The sequence below is a fragment of the Fusarium oxysporum genome, chromosome 2 (assembly GCF_000149955.1).
Source record: "Fusarium oxysporum f. sp. lycopersici 4287 chromosome 2, whole genome shotgun sequence".
NCBI classification, from domain to species: Eukaryota; Fungi; Ascomycota; class Sordariomycetes; order Hypocreales; family Nectriaceae; genus Fusarium; species Fusarium oxysporum.
Genome location: NC_030987.1, coordinates 2,767,132 through 2,786,523, shown reverse-complemented (window position 1 = coordinate 2,786,523; position 19,392 = coordinate 2,767,132). Strand labels below are relative to the sequence as shown.

At 49.6% G+C, this 19,392-nt stretch overlaps 9 protein-coding genes across 25 annotated transcripts; 5 read left to right on the top strand and 4 right to left on the bottom strand.

Annotated features, from left to right (window-relative positions):
• Positions 1-5: 5 nt before the first annotated feature.
• On the top strand, positions 6-1,645 carry FOXG_08223 (methylsterol monooxygenase). Of its 3 annotated transcripts, XM_018387034.1 has the most exons (3): positions 6-249; positions 326-434; positions 492-1,645. In XM_018387034.1, the coding sequence occupies exons 1-3, from the start codon at positions 239-241 to the stop codon at positions 1,287-1,289; spliced, it is 918 nt and encodes a 305-aa protein (XP_018244831.1). In that variant the 5' UTR covers positions 6-238; the 3' UTR covers positions 1,290-1,645. The 3 variants fall into 3 exon arrangements, with proteins under 3 accessions (XP_018244831.1, XP_018244833.1, XP_018244832.1); XM_018387036.1 differs by having other exon boundaries at positions 326-1,645; XM_018387035.1 differs by having other exon boundaries at positions 6-434.
• FOXG_08222 (uncharacterized protein) lies at positions 1,312-3,420 on the bottom strand. Its single transcript, XM_018387033.1, has 3 exons — positions 2,245-3,420; positions 2,084-2,146; positions 1,312-2,029 (listed from the first exon to the last, which is right to left on the bottom strand). The coding sequence occupies exons 1-3, from the start codon at positions 2,452-2,454 to the stop codon at positions 1,796-1,798; spliced, it is 507 nt and encodes a 168-aa protein (XP_018244830.1). The 5' UTR covers positions 2,455-3,420; the 3' UTR covers positions 1,312-1,795.
• Positions 3,421-3,741: 321 nt separating this feature from the next.
• Positions 3,742-7,441, top strand: FOXG_08221 (uncharacterized protein). 14 transcript variants are annotated; one of them, XM_018387032.1, is made up of 6 exons: positions 3,759-4,083; positions 4,138-4,267; positions 4,410-4,695; positions 5,056-5,480; positions 5,564-5,910; positions 5,974-6,497. In XM_018387032.1, the coding sequence occupies exons 3-6, from the start codon at positions 4,623-4,625 to the stop codon at positions 6,041-6,043; spliced, it is 915 nt and encodes a 304-aa protein (XP_018244825.1). In that variant the 5' UTR covers positions 3,759-4,083; positions 4,138-4,267; positions 4,410-4,622; the 3' UTR covers positions 6,044-6,497. The 14 variants fall into 14 exon arrangements, with proteins under 14 accessions (XP_018244817.1, XP_018244825.1, XP_018244824.1 ...); XM_018387031.1 differs by having other exon boundaries at positions 4,138-4,281; XM_018387030.1 differs by having other exon boundaries at positions 4,138-4,281; positions 4,376-4,695.
• On the bottom strand, positions 3,834-9,118 carry FOXG_08220 (uncharacterized protein). Its single transcript, XM_018387018.1, has 4 exons — positions 8,741-9,118; positions 8,364-8,684; positions 6,597-8,317; positions 3,834-6,547 (listed from the first exon to the last, which is right to left on the bottom strand). The coding sequence occupies exons 1-4, from the start codon at positions 8,916-8,918 to the stop codon at positions 6,518-6,520; spliced, it is 2,250 nt and encodes a 749-aa protein (XP_018244815.1). The 5' UTR covers positions 8,919-9,118; the 3' UTR covers positions 3,834-6,517.
• A 55-nt stretch (positions 9,119-9,173) lies between these two features.
• On the bottom strand, positions 9,174-10,042 carry FOXG_08219 (uncharacterized protein). Of its 2 annotated transcripts, XM_018387016.1 has the most exons (5): positions 9,947-10,042; positions 9,829-9,885; positions 9,733-9,777; positions 9,597-9,681; positions 9,174-9,543 (listed from the first exon to the last, which is right to left on the bottom strand). In XM_018387016.1, exons 1-5 carry the CDS (start codon positions 9,947-9,949, stop codon positions 9,515-9,517), a joined length of 219 nt encoding a protein of 72 aa, XP_018244813.1. In that variant the 5' UTR covers positions 9,950-10,042; the 3' UTR covers positions 9,174-9,514. The 2 variants fall into 2 exon arrangements, with proteins under 2 accessions (XP_018244813.1, XP_018244814.1); XM_018387017.1 differs by lacking the exon at positions 9,829-9,885 and having other exon boundaries at positions 9,207-9,543; positions 9,947-10,009.
• Positions 10,043-10,106: 64 nt separating this feature from the next.
• FOXG_08218 (uncharacterized protein) lies at positions 10,107-11,381 on the top strand. The gene has a single exon (XM_018387015.1). The coding sequence runs from the start codon at positions 10,262-10,264 to the stop codon at positions 10,823-10,825; it is 564 nt and encodes a 187-aa protein (XP_018244812.1). The 5' UTR covers positions 10,107-10,261; the 3' UTR covers positions 10,826-11,381.
• Positions 11,382-11,543: 162 nt separating this feature from the next.
• On the top strand, positions 11,544-13,519 carry FOXG_08217 (uncharacterized protein). Its single transcript, XM_018387014.1, has 5 exons — positions 11,544-11,753; positions 11,867-11,893; positions 11,952-12,000; positions 12,056-12,071; positions 12,141-13,519. The coding sequence occupies exons 1-5, from the start codon at positions 11,726-11,728 to the stop codon at positions 12,435-12,437; spliced, it is 417 nt and encodes a 138-aa protein (XP_018244811.1). The 5' UTR covers positions 11,544-11,725; the 3' UTR covers positions 12,438-13,519.
• FOXG_08216 (profilin) lies at positions 12,543-14,373 on the bottom strand. The gene is made up of 5 exons (XM_018387013.1): positions 13,795-14,373; positions 13,614-13,629; positions 13,433-13,517; positions 13,193-13,339; positions 12,543-13,135 (listed from the first exon to the last, which is right to left on the bottom strand). Exons 1-5 carry the CDS (start codon positions 13,805-13,807, stop codon positions 13,001-13,003), a joined length of 396 nt encoding a protein of 131 aa, XP_018244810.1. The 5' UTR covers positions 13,808-14,373; the 3' UTR covers positions 12,543-13,000.
• A 2,939-nt stretch (positions 14,374-17,312) lies between these two features.
• Positions 17,313-19,306, top strand: FOXG_08215 (uncharacterized protein; the record flags this gene model as incomplete). Its single annotated transcript, XM_018387012.1, has 2 exons — positions 17,313-18,453; positions 18,474-19,306. The coding sequence occupies 2 exons, from the start codon at positions 17,313-17,315 to the stop codon at positions 19,304-19,306; spliced, it is 1,974 nt and encodes a 657-aa protein (XP_018244809.1).
• Between the last annotated feature and the right edge of the window lie 86 nt (positions 19,307-19,392).

Sequence of the window (19,392 nt, the reverse complement as noted above, 5' to 3'; positions counted from 1 at the left end):
TGGATGGGACCCCCTTAGAGATTCTCTGGCCGGGCAATCGAGGAAATGATAAACCTCCCAACAGCCGCCGTCTGTTCTCCTTTTCACCACCGCCATCACCATTGTCAACACTCCTCTTTTACAACAAGAGCCGCCTCTCCGACGACTCTTGACTGGACCCGGTGTTTGCTGGTGTCTTTCTTCTTTACCTAGAGGGTCCCTATTCAGTCTACTTTGCCATAAGTTTACTAATTTCACCATGGATGCGCTGTGAGTAGCCTCCCTGATATTGCCATTCGAACACGCCAATGTTTTGAACAGCCCCTTCTAACATCGATTTTTGCAGAAACGCGACCACCTTCGCGTCCTTTAACCAGACCAAGGACTACTTTGTTGTCCTCGAGGAGGTCTCCAAGTACAATGTCCAGCTCAACATTGTTGAAAAGCTCTGGGCCGTATGTCCAACCCGATCCAACGTCGCGAAAATACAACAATACTAACAATCAACTCAGGCTTGGTACCTCTGGATGCAGAACGATACCCTCGCAACCGGCATCATGAGTTTCGTTCTTCATGAGCTCGTCTACTTCGGCCGCTGTATTCCCTATATGATGATGGACTACATCCCCTATTTCCAACAATTTAGAATTCAGAAGCAGAAGGTTCCTACTCTTAAGGAGCAATGGGATTGCGCCGCCATCGTTCTAATCAGCCATTTCACCGCCGAACTTCCTCAGATCTGGTTCTTCCACCCCGTCGCTACCTACCTCGGTATGGACTACGGTGTGCCCTTCCCTCCCGTCTGGAAGATGGCTCTCCAGATCGCTATCTGCTTCGTCATGGAGGATGCTTGGCACTACTGGTTCCACCGTGCTCTGCACTACGGTCCTCTCTACAAAGCCATCCACAAGATGCACCACACCTACTCTGCTCCTTTCGGTCTCGCCGCTGAGTATGCTTCGCCCATCGAAACAGCTCTCCTCGGAATTGGTGTCGTTGGATGCCCCGTTGTCCTCCTTGCCATTACTGGCGAGCTCCACCTCTTCACCATGTACACCTGGATCGTCCTCCGTCTTTTCCAGGCCATCGACTCTCACAGTGGCTACGACTTCCCCTGGAGTCTGCGCCACTTCCTTCCCGTCTGGGCCGGTGCTGCCCACCACGATCTTCACCACGAGAAGTTCATTGGCAACTACGCCTCCAGCTTCCGCTGGTGGGACTACTGCCTGGACACCGAGGCTGGCGCTGAGGCTCACAAGCGCCGTCGCGAGAAGAAGCTTGCCCAGATCAAGGCCAAGAAGGCGCAATAGAGTGCTACAAAGAAAACCTGGCACGACGACAGTTAATCGATCGCGGTGAATCGAGTCCGACTCAGGGATTTCACGACCGGAAATAAAATGAAGAGGGTGTTGATCATGAAGACTTAGACTGTTCGCAAACCGGGCATACATTGTCTCCGTCGCTAAACTCGCGGCTCGAGCATTCGCATGGCGTTGGGGATGTTAACTAAGAACGACTTTTTACGCTTGTATATAAAAACTTGCCCTGGAGAGGCTTTAGACATATTTAATCATCAGCATCGTTCGTTGACCTTTAACCATACCATAACCAGTAACCATCTGTATGTGTATCATGACATCTCGTCATGATCGCAGTGACGTAGTGCCGTAGTTGTTAGAGTGTATCATAGTGATACACGCAGCCACAAAGGCTTACTGATACGTTTCTTACAAGCTGGATGCGCAGTTGGAAGAACTGACCGAATTCTGCCTCGCAGGAATTCAATTCACATCGTTTCAGATCAGCCACACCCTCTCTATTTCCTCTTGGGGGTACAGCAGTCTCCTGCCGCCCCAGCTGCGCGGTCCGCCAACCCACGGATAGCACAGCTCTGGTCTTCCGTTTCGGCCGCAACTGGGGCGGTCGGCTCCGGAGGCAGCTCACCTAATTGTGCAGCGAGGGCATCGCATTCGGCAGCCATGCTTATGTCCTTGTCTGAGAGTCCCGCTGGGTTATGCGTTGTCCAGCGGACGAAGGTTGTGTTATAAACCTTTAATGTGGTTAGCTGCATGATAATTGAGGTGTAAGCTGAAGAAGGGTTTACATTGGACCATTCGGGATGGTGGTTCTTGATTTTGCATTGTAGAGATACTCCTGTCATGAAATCCTGAGATGAGTTAACTCTGATGGTACTCCTCGATATTCGTACTTCATGGTGGTTCAACTATTTTGAATAAATCGCAGTATCCCCCCTCAATCGCTTACCCATGTCTTTGAGAATGTCTTAAACTTGAACTGTCTCTCCAAAGCAGCACCATCCTTGGTAAGTGTCCATCGTCCACCCTCGGAAGTGAGTGCTTTAAGCGCAGGCGTAACGCTTGCAGTATCAGTGCCAGCAGAGAATTGCGGTTGAGCCATCGTCGAAGCTAGGCGGGAAAGAGATGGAAGACGATGTGAGATATGAGAAGGGCGCATTGTAGGGCGACCAAGAGATGAGGTTGTAAGTGAAGGTGGGTTGGAGGATGAGGCTGAAAGGATTGATTGATGGGTGGCAGAAGGTGCAGATTATGAGTACTTCTGACATAGAGTGGGACTGGCTGCGGCATAAGTATCCACTAACACACCATATACCAAAGTCGACTAACGCCGAACAACTCCAAATATGTAGGATCATGTCTTCTTGACTGCCATCTGAAGCTGGGAATGAAAAGTATATTTTCGAGACCACTATCGATTGATTGATCATTCGATTCTAAGTGCTTAGCTACCCGTGTTCTGTCATACACAGATGGTCCCCGAGCTTTGGTTCAACAGTCTTACAACCTACAGGGACTATCAATGTCCACTAATGTGCCATTCTGCGTATTCGACCTGAAGAGACTTAGTCTCGGCCAACTAAGAGGTTAGGACAAGCAAGCCTCATCAGCCTAGACGCAAAAATTCCCCAGTATTTGATACATGGCCATGGCAATGACCAGGAAATGAAGCCCGAGCTAGTGCAAACGCTGCACACCCTCACTGGATATTAACAAGCACCTATAACGGTTAAAGGAGCATTGGTAATTGCATCCGCCGGCTCTTTTTATATCACAGCAGGACGACCCATGAGCTTTAGAGCTCGACCAAGCTGGACAAGTCGTGTATTCGATCCTTTCTTCTGGTCACTGGCCGGAAGAGTCGGAAGTGGCGCCGATATAATTGGATATGGCTCTAGAGATGGATAAATTCAAGCGTCTTGGCTGTTTAGCAGCATGAGGAGATCGATCTGATGTTTGAAGTATCTCATGGGGGCCAGGCAGGCAACAATGTGTCCCTACCCAGCAGACTTAAGTAGCATATTCTGACATGGTCCGGAATTGTCAAACAGATACACGTTTCGCCCTTTTGAAGACTGGTAGCCCCAGGAAATCATAAGAGACCTGCGTTTGAGATGAGAGTAGTGAGATCAAACAGGAGTCATTGAGCGAATGGAATAAGCAGTGTAGTGTGATGTTTTATTGGGTCTTATAACATGAATAAAGTTCTGTCATTTTTCACCAATTGACAGCTTGGAAAACAACCCTACACCGCAAAAAAGTAGCTCAACTCGATTCGTGATTATGCATGATTTTACCGCAAGATTCGAGGTCGTATTATGTGGTTATACGCCATGAATGTCAGATCGAAAGGACCCCGAAGTCTCAAAAATCCAGGACTTTCCAGAATAGGACATTTATCTCGCGAGTGGGGTCGCAAGCTCGAGGAAGGTGCATGACTGGCATGGGCGGGTGCATGCATTGGATGCCTGAGGTGGTCCTAGCTCCTTGCTTCTCTTCCAGTTCTGCTCAAGTTGGTCGCTGACAAATATTTTCTCTACTGCAACAACGTTCCCCTCTCCCCATCAGTCAGCAAATCCGTCCAATCTTTTGACTCAGACCCGTCGTTTATTCCCATCGCGGCCAGTATCAGAACTACCGGTGCCGGGGTAGAAGGAAAAGAAGTAGAAGAAGGAAAACCGAACAGGACTTTTGACTGGTTATTGCCCGGACTCCGGATTCTCCTCACCCAAACCAGCTTCTTTATTCAGTTTACGCGTCTTTCTCTGTCCTCCAAATTAAGAACACAGTAAATATTACCTGTTGAAACGTGCTCCTTGACTTCTAATACAGGATACAACAGCGGTCCGCGTACATTTTTGGGGGGGCGTTTTCCGCACCAGCCGCAAAAATCGTCGTCAGCACTTACGCTTGCTTCAGGGAGCAAGATAAATTGATCCTAGCAGAACGAGGAACGGCTCCGAGCTCCGTCCGTACGTACAGTACCGTAAGTAACAACCGCCATCAGAGAGTTCGCGGGACGAGCAAGCCAAAAGCAGAAGCGAACAATCAGCAAGCGAGCGATAACCAAATCGTTCTAGCTCCTCCAGGTTTAGACTCGTCTAATTTGTCCAGCAAGCGGAGAGAAGAAGCCTCCCCGGCCCAGCCACGCCATTTTCCGACTTGATCACCACTCACAGTCACACTTGAAAGGTCCCGGATCCAGGTTACATAATCCGTCATCCATCCGCCGGAACTCTCTCCTCACTCGTCTCCGTCAGTCAGCGTCAGGTCCCCCCCCCTCGTTGTAGTAATCATCATCGCCCGCCCTGGGTCATTGCTACTTGGATGCTGAGTCAGACTCTCCTCCCCCAGAGCTCAAGCATGCAGAACTCCTCAGCCAGCGGCGCCAATAATCAAGGTTAGTCAAGACAACTCTTCTTCTCTCTTTTCCTTTCCTGTTCTGCTTTGCCTATTTCCTTGCCTGAGCGCGTCTTGGTTCTTGATTTGGACCTACAGCTCTGTCTATTATCTACACTATACTACGCCTCACTTTGGCCTTGGTCCATCGCGACATCTATAGAGCTTCTTGCATCTGTCTACTATTTGAATGGCATCCTTGTCGCGTCGTTTGCGCAATCCCATATACAATACACTTAGAGGTTCTTATCCTTAACAGTTGGATCCGATATTCGTTTCGACCACCTCGGCTTCGCGTCTGGTTCAATTACTGTTGACGTAGGTGCTGGGTGCATTGGCTAACACCGACCCCTCCAAATAGAGCAGCATTTGCGCGCACAGCTCGAGCTCCTGAAGAGCCACGACGCGACAGGCTCATCCTCACCTACTCCCCCCGGACCTCGTGAATCTCGGCCTTTACAGCCCGCTCCTGCGCGGCCGGCGAATGGCTTCGATCATCTGTCCAGTTCCCAAGACCAACATCGAGTTCTAGCCACGAAAGGCGAAGTTGAAGCTCACATTCATCCTGATCTTCGCGCGCGAGCCAACCACGCACCGACAGCAAACATGATGCCCATTGTTCCTCCGTCTGGACATAGTCCAGGCGCATCTGCTGGCCCGTCAAGCGCTGCACTTGCTCCAGCGCCCCCAGCGCCTTTGTCGGCAGACGATCATATGGGAGACGGTCGCAAAGCAAAGCGGGAGCTATCCCAATCCAAGCGCGCGGCACAGAACAGAGCTGCACAAGTAAGTCAACCGAAGATGACTTGTTGACTGGCGCCGTCAGATCACCTTGCAATTGAGCTCCCGGGCTAACGATTCATTCACAGAGAGCGTTCCGACAACGAAAGGAAGGCTACATAAAAAAGCTCGAGCAGCAGGTACGCGATTACACGGATATGGAACAGTCTTTCAAAGCAATGCAGGCGGAACATTACGCGCTTCGGGAGTATGTCGTTCATTTGCAAACGCGATTGTTGGAGACGTCAGGCGACTACCCCCCGCCCCCACCGAACGTGAACCTTGCTCCTCCTCAGCCAGCATCGGCCCCAGCTATAACAGCTCCTGCTCCTCATGTCGAGCCTGCGCCTAGCAATCCAGCTGCAGGAACACCTTTGGAGGCTGTTGCGCAAGCCGTGGCTGGTCTTGCGGCTCAGGAACAAATCGAGCGTCAAAGGTATCCCTCGCCGCATTTCAAGGCTGAGCCTTTCAAAGTTGAGCCCAGTGCTGAGGATACAAGGACTGCTGACGAGATCAACAAGCAATTACAACACTCTGAGGAACCCCAAGCACAACAACCAGCGGTCTAGAGAACCGCATGATATCCATGTGCGCGGGGCTCAGCAACTGTTATTATGGCGTTAAGGAACCGATTGTCGTGATTTAATATTTATAAAGAGAGGGGCGTTCGGGTCTGTTTGTGTGAAACAAAGGCTCCTCGATCTTGCGGGCTTCGCTTGGCGAGTCTTGCGGTGTCCTTTCCGCCTTGCTACTGTTTACCTGGGCTGTCACGTTTACGGATGATATCACCAAGACGGTTATATTTTGTTAGTCCAGATGTCTACTCCTGTAATAAAAAATAAGTGTCCCGGGAAACACGTTTAGTGTGCAGCAGCTGCCTGACGGTTTTGTGTGGAAGTGTCTATCGTTTTCTCCTTTGGCTTTTTTTTTTTTACTCTTGACAAGAGATCCCTGGTTAACGCAACATGTAAATTATTCTCATACCCCGAACCGCTCCTAATAAAGAACTCGCCTTTGACTCCAGGTTTCCATCACTATACAATTTACGCATATGAGTTACCCATGTCGTGTTCCTATACATATTAGTTAAGAGCATGCCGCTGGGGATGGATTTGGACAAACCTTGATATATTCTGGACCCTTTTCTTGGTACTCTTCTTTCGAGATTTTTGCTGACTTCCAAGCGGATGTACCCACCCATCCAGCCGCTCCCTTCCAAGCATCTAATAGGGCGTCTTCGGCACGACGGACGGTCAGTGGTGCATCAGCGGGGAGGAGAGAACGAAGGCCCTCGCGAACACGATCGTCAAAGTTCTTGAACAGAGTGTTACCGCCTGTCAAAAAGACGTCGCGAAGGAAGTCATCGCGGTTAGGAACATTGCCGAGACGCTGGTTGAGAATATCACCGGCTATCTCAACAATGCCTGACTGGTCGACACCAGCAATGGAGGGGCGAAAGACAACCTCGGGAACACGGATTCGCTCAACGTTGAGATGAATTTGGTTGAGCTCGGCTTGTGAGGAGGGGTCGAAAGGTCGGGGACCTCGGGCAAAGGCGTGCAGGAGAGACTTCGACCAGTCAGACTGGGCTTCGTGGGTGTGCTCGTACTCAAAGTCAGGATCATAACGTAAAAGGTCCTGTTCTAGTGACTTGAGAGTCGAATGGAGGTCTTCCTCTTCATGCTCGTCATCACTGTTGTCACCAACGGCGATTTGGCGGTAGACACCCCAATCATCATCGTCAGCACCAAAATTGTCATCATCACCGCCACGTCTTCGCTTCTTGGTCGGATTGTCCGATGCGAGATTGGCGATGCTCTTCATGCGAATCTGAGAGGCGAGGGATTTACGGTTGCCCAGGTCCTGCTTTAGTCGCTCCCGTTCCTTCATTTTTTGCAGCGTCTCAGCACGTCGTTGACGCTTCTCATCGAGCCAGTTCTCGAGGTCATTCTCTCGTCGTTCAGTATCGGCACGCTCTTCCTCGATGACACGAGCCTTCTCTGCTTCCTTCTCTGCCTTCGCACGTGCTCGAGCCTCGTGGTTGGATTTGAGGAGACGCTGTTGACGCTTTTGCTTGATCTGGGCCTCATCAAGCTGGTCGTCGGGTATGTCAAGAAGATCGAAGTTAGGTTGTTCTTGCTCCTCCTCTGGATCACCACCAACGTCCTTTGTCCGGGCCTTCTTGATAGCCTTTTCTAAATCTCTGATGATCTTTTCCAATTGGTTCTCATCTTTAATGTCGTTGCTGTCAAGTTGGCGCCGAATCTCCTTCTTGGTCTGATCTGTGATGTTTCTTTGCAATTGCTTGTAGTATTCCAGATCTTGCTCTTTCTTCATCAATTTCTCCAGGCGCATCTTAGCCGCCTGTTGTTGAAGTCTTCGTCCACTCTCTTTCTTGCGCTCTGCTATCCTGGCCAACTCTTCTTCACTCTTCTGCACAATCACTTCTTCTGTGAAGGGATATTGCATGACAATATCGCGATCCTCGAGTCCTGTCCATTCGAGATAATCGGCGAGCTCATTGTCATAGTCCCGGGATACATAGCCATGGTCCCGTAGCATGTGTTCTGCCTGTGAGACGTTAAGCTTCCCAGCGAAGGCCGGGTATTTGAGTCGAATGAGTTTGAGGAGATATTCAGCGTTGTGATAGCCTCCCCAGTTCAATCGTGTGGCCTGTCCGAGTAAGGCTTTCGAGTTGTATACAGGAATTACGTGAGTGGATGTATATGATGATGAAACCACGAGACCAGTCTTGCCCTTGTTGTGTCGGTATGAAAAGAGTGAATCGATTCCGTAGGCTAGCGAAGGCGCGCCGTAGCATTCGAAGATGATTTCAGTCATGGCTAAGAACTTCAGTATAAACTTGCGGGAATGAAACGTTCCACGTACATTTTCTTGAGTAAGGGAGATTGGCAACGGCCTCTGTCATAACAATTGGCACTTCAATGGCACCGTCTGCGTCATTCATACCGAGCTTCAGGAAAATGTAATCGAGCACATGCTCCATCACATCCCAGTTACTGACAATTCCTGTACCAGCCTCAAAGGCGCCTCGAATGTGACCTCGCGCGGTCGTGTCGGCATAGCAATCTGAGCCAGCAAAAGAAAAGGTCTTGCCCAGTTTTCGGTCGCGGTATTTGGCCATAATCGGAGGGATGCTGAACCTTGGCTTCGAATCGAAAGACCAGCCAGCGCGCACGGCAGACGATCCTAAAGATGAAATGTCAATTGCCAGCCATCGCAAACCCCTTGCACTCGAAGCTCACCATTATCAATGACGATGGCAGCGCTATCAGGCTGTTTCAAAGCGCGTTCGCGGCCATCCTTTGTAGGTTCAATATAATTCTCGAAGCGTGTCTCCTTGACGGGGAAGATCTTGGCGGGAGGATATGTCTTTTGTTCGGGCGCCTTGATGGCGGGCTCATCGATGGCCGAGGGAGCCATGATTGCGAATAGGATGGTCGGATGGAGTTTACAAGTAAGGGACAGAAGTCATGACGGGAGGAACAAAAAGGTTTAGGTTGGTCGATGTCTGACTCTAGTGGCCAATAGTCTGTCAGACTCGCAAAATACGGAGCTTCGTTGTTGGAAATTGAGAAGGTGTGAGGCTACAAGGCTGATCTAGGCCGTGTCGTTCAATCCCGGGATCCACTTACGCGACAATGCAAGTGATGCAGTGAGAGACAACACACTATTGACCTCCCAATGAACCGAACACGTGCAGAGATTGTAATGTCTTCCATAGATGCAAGGCAGGGCTGTCAGATACCTTAGTTGGCTTGCCCCGATTAGATATTCGGTGGTACACTGTCAAGCATGGCCTGTCATCATTTTAGACAGGTTTAAACATAAGGTAATTTAGGCAAACAGTAGGTCAAGGTAAGGTAGGCAAGCTTGGTTCTGGTAAAGCAAGCTTCCTGTCAAATTCCTTGCAAACCTTCCTTTCTTCTTTGGAAGAGTTGGCAGTAAGTCATTATTTCATGTACAGTCGTGCGCCATCATAAATGCAAAAACTCCAGCTTAACCACCCATGTTGACACTCAGTTCGGTGGCTTGAGGTTGTCCGTGGCTAACCAATATCATCAGCGGTCGCAAACACATCATCATACGAAAAACACTCACCCTCCAGATGAAATAGAACGTTCGATTGGTAGTTCTTGAACATTTGCGCAACCAATTCAACGTTCATGTTCTGAATATTGATGTCCTGAAGCGACGTATTAGTCATGCAATTGATGTAAAATGCAACTCTACTGACCTGAAGGCTCTTATTCATAACAACGACAGCTTCGTTGAGCTTTTCCTGCATGCCATTAGTATCCATCTCTGACGAGTTCAGCTTCGCCGAACATACCACATTGGTAATGATACGGGAAAGCAGTAGGTTCTGCTGGTGCTCATGAGGGGATTCCTATAAATCAGTCAGGTAAGGCTTCAGAGCGATATATTGTCGCAGTTCTCATGAATCTTACCATTTCAGCGGGCTATTGGTTTTAATGTGATAAAAAGACGCTCGAGGCAGTATTCCTAGTTGGTGGCAGGCTCTGTTTACTTTATGCCATGTTTGGGCACCTCGCTGTTTGTCAGAGCTCCAAGCTAGGAATACGGTGAAGCACGGCAGAATCTCCAACGCGACAAGCTCATGACTGCGACAACCAAGAGACCTTAAACCAAAGCACTTTTTCCTGCATTCATCACCGATTGCGAAACAAGTCTGTAAAGCCGTTGACACCTTTCGAGCCAACTTCGATAAAATTTCGATACCAGCTATCCAGAAACAAGACACAATGGCCGCCCCAACCGAGGCGCAAATCGCCCATCAAGAGCTTATAGAGAAGCTTGACATTCACTCCACCCATAAGAACTTCCGCAGTCCGGCCTGGAAGCCCAACCAGCGTCGAAACAAGAACCTCAAGGCCATCGTCGGTGATGCTTCCCGAAGAGAAGCCTCAGCTCTTGGCACGCCGATGGACGCGAGTGGTATTGCTACACCAGCCGATGATGGACTCTCAACAAGCGGTACAAGCACGCCAGCCACCGAGAGTGGCAAGGAGCCCCCAAATCTGGCACAAGCATCGCGAAACCTGTCTAAGCTTGTCCTCGAGAAGAGCCTCAAACCGACAGGCGGTGTGTCGGCTCCAACTGCCACTTACACAAACATCGAATCGGCACCATCACTCGCGCATAACAAACACTACTGTGACGTGACTGGGCTACCGGCTCCCTACCTCGACCCCAAGACGCGACTTCGCTATCACAATAAGGAAGTGTTTGGCCTCATTAGGACGCTACCTCAGGGTGTGGCAGAGCAGTTCCTCGAGGCTCGTGGTGCTCATACAGTCCTTAAGTGAGCATGGCTCAAGTTTGGGATACCCATTTAATGAAATTGCGAAAACCTCAAAAACCAACGAGGCCCGGGAACCTGTCTTACGGGTTTCATGCGAGGAATCACCAGACATATGCACGTGATACAAAGATACCATTTTAAGAGTACAAATAGGAGTGTCCGACCAACAAAGTCAAGCCCCAACTATGCACCCTTAGCCTTTCGGCCAAGGGATGGCAATTGACGCTCCGGCTTAATCGTGATCATGAGCTTGTTCTCTGCCTAGGTCGACAGACTACCGAGAACGTATGGGGAAGAAACGAATCTCAGTTGCCAGGGCGAAGAGCGCCGCTGGCCGTCGCGGCAGGGACAGGAAATCTGTCAGAAGGAAATGTATAGTAAGGTGTTCGATAGAATGAATCAAACGTGTTGTTTCTCAACGAGCTTCTTTTTCTTTGGCAAACGATTGAAAACCATTTGACAAGGTTTCAGTGATTTGCACTGCAATCATATTGGATTGCCGTAGGCCAAGAGCGTTTAGTCGTGAGTCATTTCCAACTCTCAGTGGAAGATGAAGAAAGTTGCAAGTCTTGTGAGGTCGGTCCTTAAGCAAAATTTCAAGACAATCCACGCTCGCCCACTTTCACGCAGCACAGCCAATAGTTACGAAGCAGTCTCCGGGCACCACCTAAACCCCGTTTGGAACAGCCCTGTCAATCGCATGTAAACCCCTGGAACGTGTCCTCGAGGGAAGCAGAGCTGGTGACGAAAAAAGGAAACATTTCAGTAATTTGGCCTCAGTTATTTCTCCCTGCTCTCATTCTCGCCCTTTTCCCAGTCGAAGCTCCATTGTGCGCTTTACCATCGAAACCATCAGTACCGATCGAATTTATCAATCAAATCAGCGATACACAGAACCGCAAAGATGTCTATGTGGTTGACAGATACTCAAAGTACGCCTTATCTTACACTGGCACGCGAGTTGCGATCATAAGCACTGCAACGATGCGCTACCCCTTAGACGGGAGATTACTCGATATGGACGAAAGCTGACCGTTTGCGATAGAAATTGGAGTTGTTTTCTGCTCCGGCGGTGCGTTTACGCCTGCGCCTGCACATGGTTAAGATATGGAGGCTGACGTTTATTCTAGGAGGCTTCTTCCTGATAGGAGGTGTCATGCTATTCTTCGACCGATCTATGTAAGTATTGACAGATTCAATCATCTAGCGGTTTTATTTGCTGACTTCTATGCAGGCTTGCTATGGGAAATGTATGACGACCTCTTCCCTTCCTCTATCATAGCGAACAAGCGATTGCTAACGACCGACGTACAAAACAGATCCTCTTCCTTATCGGCTTGACAATCATCATCGGACCTCAAAAGACACTTCTATTCTTCGCCCGCAAGCAAAAAGCAAAGGGCACGGCGGCATTCTTCCTAGGCCTGATCCTTATTTTCATGAAGTGGACCTTCATTGGGTTTATCGTTGAAGCATACGGCATAGTGGTCCTGTTTGGAGATTTCCTGGGGACAATTGCTGGCTTCGCGCGAGGCTTGCCTGTCGTAGGACCGTATATTGGAATGATCGTCGATAGGATAGGCCTTGGAAGACGGAACGCCGAGCTTCCTGTTTAGATGCTCCTCTGAGCCTAGCAGACACTTTTGTGCATCACCCGAACGAGAACAAGATTCATCACGTGTAAAAAGCATTCGACGACACACGTCTAGCAAGAGTTGAATGGCGGAGTTCAAGAAAAAATATTGGGTTGGAATCGGCGTTAATGACATAAAGAACTATCATGAGTACCTATAATAAGATGGACAAAAGTACTGTACATCACGGATACGAACGGAGAATAAACGATAAAAGCAGTTGTAATGGAGAGTCGAGTTGGCTGACATTTGATGATCATTTCAAATCTGGCATACAGGTGACAGGTTCTGGAGGGCACTCGGATTGCCTATATGCAGAATCGTGTAGAAACAAAGTCGTCCGACCGATTTTTGGTCAAATAAGGAAAATGTCCTCCCCCAGGTAACACACTCGAGCTCATAGCCCAGTGCTCTAAAACAAAGGCGCTCTTCTCGGCATAAGCTCGTTATAGCTGCGTTGACTGTCCGCTCCACGGACAAACAGCGTTTCCCTGGCGCTTCTCACAGATGATTCCGTCCAGACCCTTGCCTCACACACTGAATGTCTAGTATCCTGACTTGATGAGGTAGTCGGCAAGACCTTCGACGGTAGAGGTGGCGTTGCCGGCGACCTGGGCCTCACCGTGGTGGCCGATGACGATGGCCTGACCAGTCTTCGCAACAGCAACACCGAGGCGGCCCTATTGTGATAAAGAAGTTAGTCAAAGGAGATGGGACTCGTGAGTTAGGCGTCGTACCGATCGGGCGTAGATACTCCGGTCCTCGGCTCGGGCCATAACGTAACGCTCGCCGGCAATGTAGAGACCCTCAGCGAAAGCCTTGTCCTTGGCAGCCGAGTCACCGCCGACGATGGCAGAGATGGCCTTCATCTCCTCAGGCTTGAGCTATAGTGGGGTTACAAGGTCAGTTTTGTTCATTAACGAAGGGCTAGCCCATCGATCCGAGAGGTTGAGTCGGTGAAGGAGGGTTTGCTGTACCTGGAGGTCAGGAGAAGAAGCCCAGGCGCTGTCGCCAGCAGCACTGATGATGGCGCCCTTGTCAATGTGACCGGAGCCGACGAGGCTATCGAGACGGAAAATGTCAGCATTCAATCGGTATCCGTGCCGGAAAGCATGATAATAGCTTATGATCAAGAGTTATGGGATCGATTGTATATACCTTGAGTCAATGTATGCTATATCGATGTAAAAGTCACCATGTCAGCTTTTTTGTCCAACTTCAAGTTAGGGTTTCGAGATAGAGGTATTTGGAGGCGGTGATGAGGAACAAGGACGATGGCGGGGGAGGGGGAAATCGATAGCGGGACGGTGTAGGATAGTAGAGACAGTGAGAAACTGACCTTGCCACGACATAGTGATGTGAGATGTGTGAAATTATAGGAACTGAGTGGTTGCAAGTAGGACGAGAAAGATGAGAGTTGCGACGCGAGGGCAAGAAGGTTTAGAGGTGAGGTTTGTTTTGGCGGGGGAGGTTGTCGACTGCTCTGATGTGGTGATTCTTTGGAGCTTTGCCCCTCCAGGCCGCCATGAGTCCCCGCCAAAAAATGTTATCAAGCTCCAATGCTGTCCAATGAGTATTGGATACTTTTGTCGGTGACAGCACATCAGTCATGAGACTGGTACTGTGTACTTGCAAACCCAACGGTTCTCAAATATGTCGGTCGGCATGATCAGCAGCAGCATGCTTTCATGTCACGCATTTTTCTGCATTCCGAGATCACTTGCCCGTGTGACGTTCGATCCAGGCACGCAGAGGCTGTTGACTCAGCAGTAAAGATGAGAGATCGTTGGACCTAACCTATACCTAGTGGAAGCTATTCGATTTTCGACGTCACTATAGAGCTTGAACTGGCGTTGAAGCTACGGGAAACGACTCTGGACGGCCCGTTGCTACTGCAGACGGCAATATCCGCCAAGACTCATGTGCCCTTGGTCCATGTTCGCTTCTAGGAACTACCTAGTAGACGAGTGCCAACACCAAGAACTAATATCGCAAGAGGATCTAATTGTGGTTACGCTTAACGCCCACTTAACCGCTGGCAGTTGAGAGTTCATCGAATGTTTCATATTCGCATTAGTTGTCGTGTGACGAGGGTAGCTTTCGGTAGCGCTGGCAATGTTTAGAGATTGATCAGGTCAACTGCCGTCAAACATGGAGGTTCTGATTCTCGAACGTTGGTTGTTGAGTCAATGAGCTTAAGCTTAACGCTATCTGACTTCATTAGGTTGAGGTCGGATTCATCTGTTAGATCGACCATGACTATTGGAGAAAACAGCAAATAGTGTCCGTAGATGTCCCTGAGAGTAAGGAGCCGTTTGAAAGCTCCAAGCCACTAAGTCTTGTCACAACTGCCAGCTTTCATCATCAAACAGGTATTTTGTAACCGAAGGTCAGTCTTCAGAGTTTGTATCTCGGTTATCCAAACGCTTCTAGTAAAGCCAGGAAACTTTGAAATGAGGCCCACGAGAGACGAACTCTAAGCGAAGCACAGGCCGGATATTGGTTCAAGAGACTTTTTACTTACTCAACAGCAGCTCATCGACAAAGCTCCTAGGTGATATTCAAGCTCCAATAACCTTGGTGTTTCATGTCTTAAGAGACGTATTAAGAACAATAGCATTGCCGATAACTCTATGGAGCCGGAGTCACCCGTAGTGAAACAGACGTCGCCGTTCTCCTTCGTCAAGGACACTCTGAAGCTTCGAATGTAACTCTTCTGGACATGCTCAGACGACTTCTAGGAAACAGTCTGATGATACGAACCTACACTTTGTCTTCTCTAGGGTATGTGAGCCTAGTTTCCTCTTTGGCCCGTGCTGGTTGTGCTACAATTGGAAATTGGCAATCTGAGACGAGCTGTAGAGGCCCTAGCCGTGACATGAAACGGCGAGTTGAATGGGCAAAAACCCCTGAGGATTATTTTACTTCATTCCACCTTTCTTACGGCTGTATCGCTTATTGTTCGCTGACGATCCAATCACTCACAACGGAAGCCTTATATCCTCAATTTCCCCCTTTGGGCACATACATCCATCCAGCCGATGTTACTGAGCACGGCCCAGACTCAGCTCGACAACCAGCCCTACTGTAAATTGGATGGATCGGGTGCAACTGAATCCTCCCGCTGTCTAAGAGAGATGAAGAGCGTTGGACAGACGCGCCGAGTGAGGCCAATGGCCAGCCCACGAGCCGCGCGCAACTTAGGTTCAAGTTCCGTGCCGCCACCTGAAAATTCTAGAAGACGGGTCAGCCACTTATTCGCTCACTGCTATGATTAACGGTCTTCTGATGGGTGGTTGTATGCTTTGCAGTGGAGGTTTGCCTGCAGTAGTTTTCGAAAGCTTGTGTTTCATAGAGGGCTGTGACAGGGTGGATATTGTTTGGGATACTCCGCGTCTTGTTCCTCTAATCTAAAAACCAGCTCAGCACATGCCCCATACTTGAGCATCATGCAAGTGCCGTTAAAGTAATACGGCGCAGTAAATGAGGTATCGTACACGAGACCCTTCCAGTGCTCGTTGGCTGAGAGGAAGGTTACAGTGTCGTGTTAATACAGCCTAGCTGTTTGTCTTTCTTGACAACGAACATTTACAGGGATCGGATCCTTTTTCGTCCCTCGTTGACAGGTGACTACGATTCAGTTCTCAGGATCGTCCACATGAATCGCTGTCACATTATGTCTGTGAGTCTTGTTGTTACAGAAGTTACCAGCCTTGGCCGTAAGTCCGTGTGAATGGGTTGTGTGTGTCATCGGGATCAGCGTTGACGTTGAAGATCCCAGCAACCGCGTAGATTGCCGCGTTCGCCGACGGAGACACATTTTCTGTACATGTACCCATCTCAAGGCTTATAGAGCCTCGTTGCTATTATTATAGCTAGCGCCTCTATTATCACCACTCTCGTACGTTGCGTTGCGGCGGCTAAGGTTACTTCTAAAAAGTGCCACAAGCAGTGAAACCTCAACTAGACAACCAACGAACCGCATAATTATTTCTCTCAAAGCATTAAATGAACCTCCAGGTTTGACGACTCTGACACACGACACTGGGGTCTCTTAGAACCCCAAGGACCCACTCCTTGATATGCTTTCGACAGGGGCCCCCTAGTCAAAGTAGTTCCTTGGCCGTGGCAGCCGTTGCAGAGAAAGTTGAAGCAATCAATGCCATCGGGCGTTGAAGATTTCAAAGTCAGCATTCAGGAACCGTCGTCCCATCAATCTCAAACATTGACCAAAGCCTCTTAGCTTGTTTCCCAAGACCGATCCCTGTAAATGTCAAAATGGGGTGTCTCTTCAAAATCTCTGTCGTTGGACAGATGATAAGCTGACGTTTCTTCTCTCTCATGCCCGTTTGCATACATCTCATTTTGCTTCATCTGAGGCGTGGCAACCAATCCGGGGATCGGCTCTTGGACATCGAAATTGCTCTTGCGCTTATTACACTCCATCCTTGCACTCCATCGTCATCTTGGACCCAGTTCCCTGCTTGTTGCCGGCCGTTTAACCGCATTCGTCTCGATTCTCATCAACGGCTTCATACGATAGGCTTCCGTGAAAGGCGGGGTGGTCCCTGTGAGACGAGGGTCAGTTCTTGTCCAAAAATCATCGCAGGCTTTGTTAAAGAGGACCCTGGTCCCTGAGAAAGTCGGTCCTTGGTGAACCGTCTTCTGTGTCAGACCCTGTCGATGCAGGGAACTAATCAGTCAAAACAAAGGCCTTTTATCCTCTAAATCCAAGCATAGATCTCGCCCCCGCGCTGCATTGGGCTTTGCTTTGCTTCACCCACTGTTTGTGTGTCAATCTATTCTAGACGCTTTACAAAACGACCCCCTCGTGCGGTCGCGCGACAGATTCCAGTCATGGCTACAAATCTGTCACGGGCTGCTACTGTATCGGCTGCCTCCGGATATCAACGTCGTAGGGGAAGCTTCACCGCCGACTGGACAGACAGTCATTCTCTTTCCAAACATTCATTCGACAAGCGGGTTTCCAGAGACGATCTTGCACTCATTCTCAAGAGCTCAAAGAAGGGCAACGTGACGGCGTTTCATATACCGATCCATGGCCGACTTCCATCCCCCGAACACAGCCCGCGAACCTCGTCACTGACGAGAACGACTTGGGTGCGAACTTCAACTCCGGATTCTATGATAGATTCTGGTGAGACTGGTGTTATTGCTGTTGGTATGGCAATTGGAAGTCCAACACAAATGGGAGACTTTGCGCCGGCGCCCTGGAATCCACAAAACAGAGCCATGAATGCAGTCGTCGACATCCCGGAGCCGATACCAGAGCCTGCGCCAGAGCCTGTCGATGACACTCAGCAGAAGGCTCGTAAATGGGGCCTTTTTCGATCAAAATCGAAGCGAGCCACACGGCCAGAGAAGCCCCAACGATCTATGACGGAGAGTGTCAATACTTCTACCACATCATTAGGTTCTTCTGGAATGCCGACTTCAGCACCAGCAGATCAGAGTTCACGAAAAATGCCAAAGCATAAACCTATCGTTATTCGATCTCAAACTGAACCAATTATATCAGAACCCGCGCAGACGATTGCTGAAGTGCCTCAGTCGGTACCAACGTCAGCGGAGGCGAAACCTATATCGCCGGGAAAACTAACAAAGGAGAAGCCTGCTCTTCAGCGCAAGGCATCAAAGGAAGCGAAGCTGAAGGACCCGGGTTCAGGAGGTATAGGCCGCAAAATGTCGCTAAGAGGCCTTCGAGGTGACTCTAGCAAGAAGCGATCAGAAAAAGCAATCGCACCGCCGCCCTCATCGCCGCCTCCGATGCCTGCTATTCCTCACTCTCTGTTAGATGTTGAGATTCCTAGCATCAAAATGGATCGATATAGTGTCATGTTTAACAGTGTTTTACAGCCACCGCAAGGGTCGGCCTCCTCACTTCTTGCTCGACGACAGGCTACTCTCGATCATCTGAAGTCTGTGAAGGATGCAATCGCCGAGAATCGAGACGAGTCTCTTCGACACGGAGGGCAACGTCGCCACAGCCCTCACCAGCTTTTGTTTCCCAGGATAACTCAAAGCCTCTGCCTTCACCTCGGTTCCGAGCCAACACATCCCCGGCCTTATTGGACTCATCATATTATCACTCAGAGGAGTCCCCTGAGGCAGTTACACCAAGAGTCACCCAAGTTTCGCGGTCAGGATCTCAGCACAACAAGTTCGCAGCGCAAGCTACACATTATCAGCCCGCCCTTGTCTCCAAGTTCAACAGACGTCCCAGTGCTGCGTCTACGGAGAAGATTAGCGTTACTTCCGCAAAACAGACCTCACCTCCTGTGCCCATTATCTCGCCCAACACCCACTCCAAACATTCGTCTCCATTTACTCCCTCACCAGGCACAGTTCCCGAATCTCCTGAACACACAGACGACGAGAAAGATGTTCAGGTAGCTAAGGGAAGACTCTCTTCTCCTTCGGAGCCCTCGTGGCACATGGTCTCGCCCCCAGCTTCCATCACGTCCTCCAGCGCCGAAACCTCGAGGCGATTCTCCCCATCTTCATCATTGGCTTCGCCCAAGAAGCAAGCTCCCGAGGCTGATGCTCAAGAGGCCTTACGTAACGCTGTTGAGATCTCCATCGCTCGCCAGATCAGCGTCTCGCACCAGCAACGCAAGATGCTGCACCCGCTAAAGAGCAACCCCAGCTTGAGACATCGAGGTAACGGCAGCCCGAGCGGACCAGGTTACATCCCAATTGAGAAGGATGAGCGTCTAGCTGAGACCAAGTCATCTACCCCTACCTTGGTGCACCCAAGGGAGTGGACTCATTCTCCTGATGCTTACCAAATGCACCGCAAGAGTGAGAGAGTAATTCTTGAGGAATCTTAAAACTCGCATTTCATGATGAACAACCAGATCGCCATTTCGGTTTCATTTTATATCTTTGTCACGATTTCTACAATACCCTTTTCATG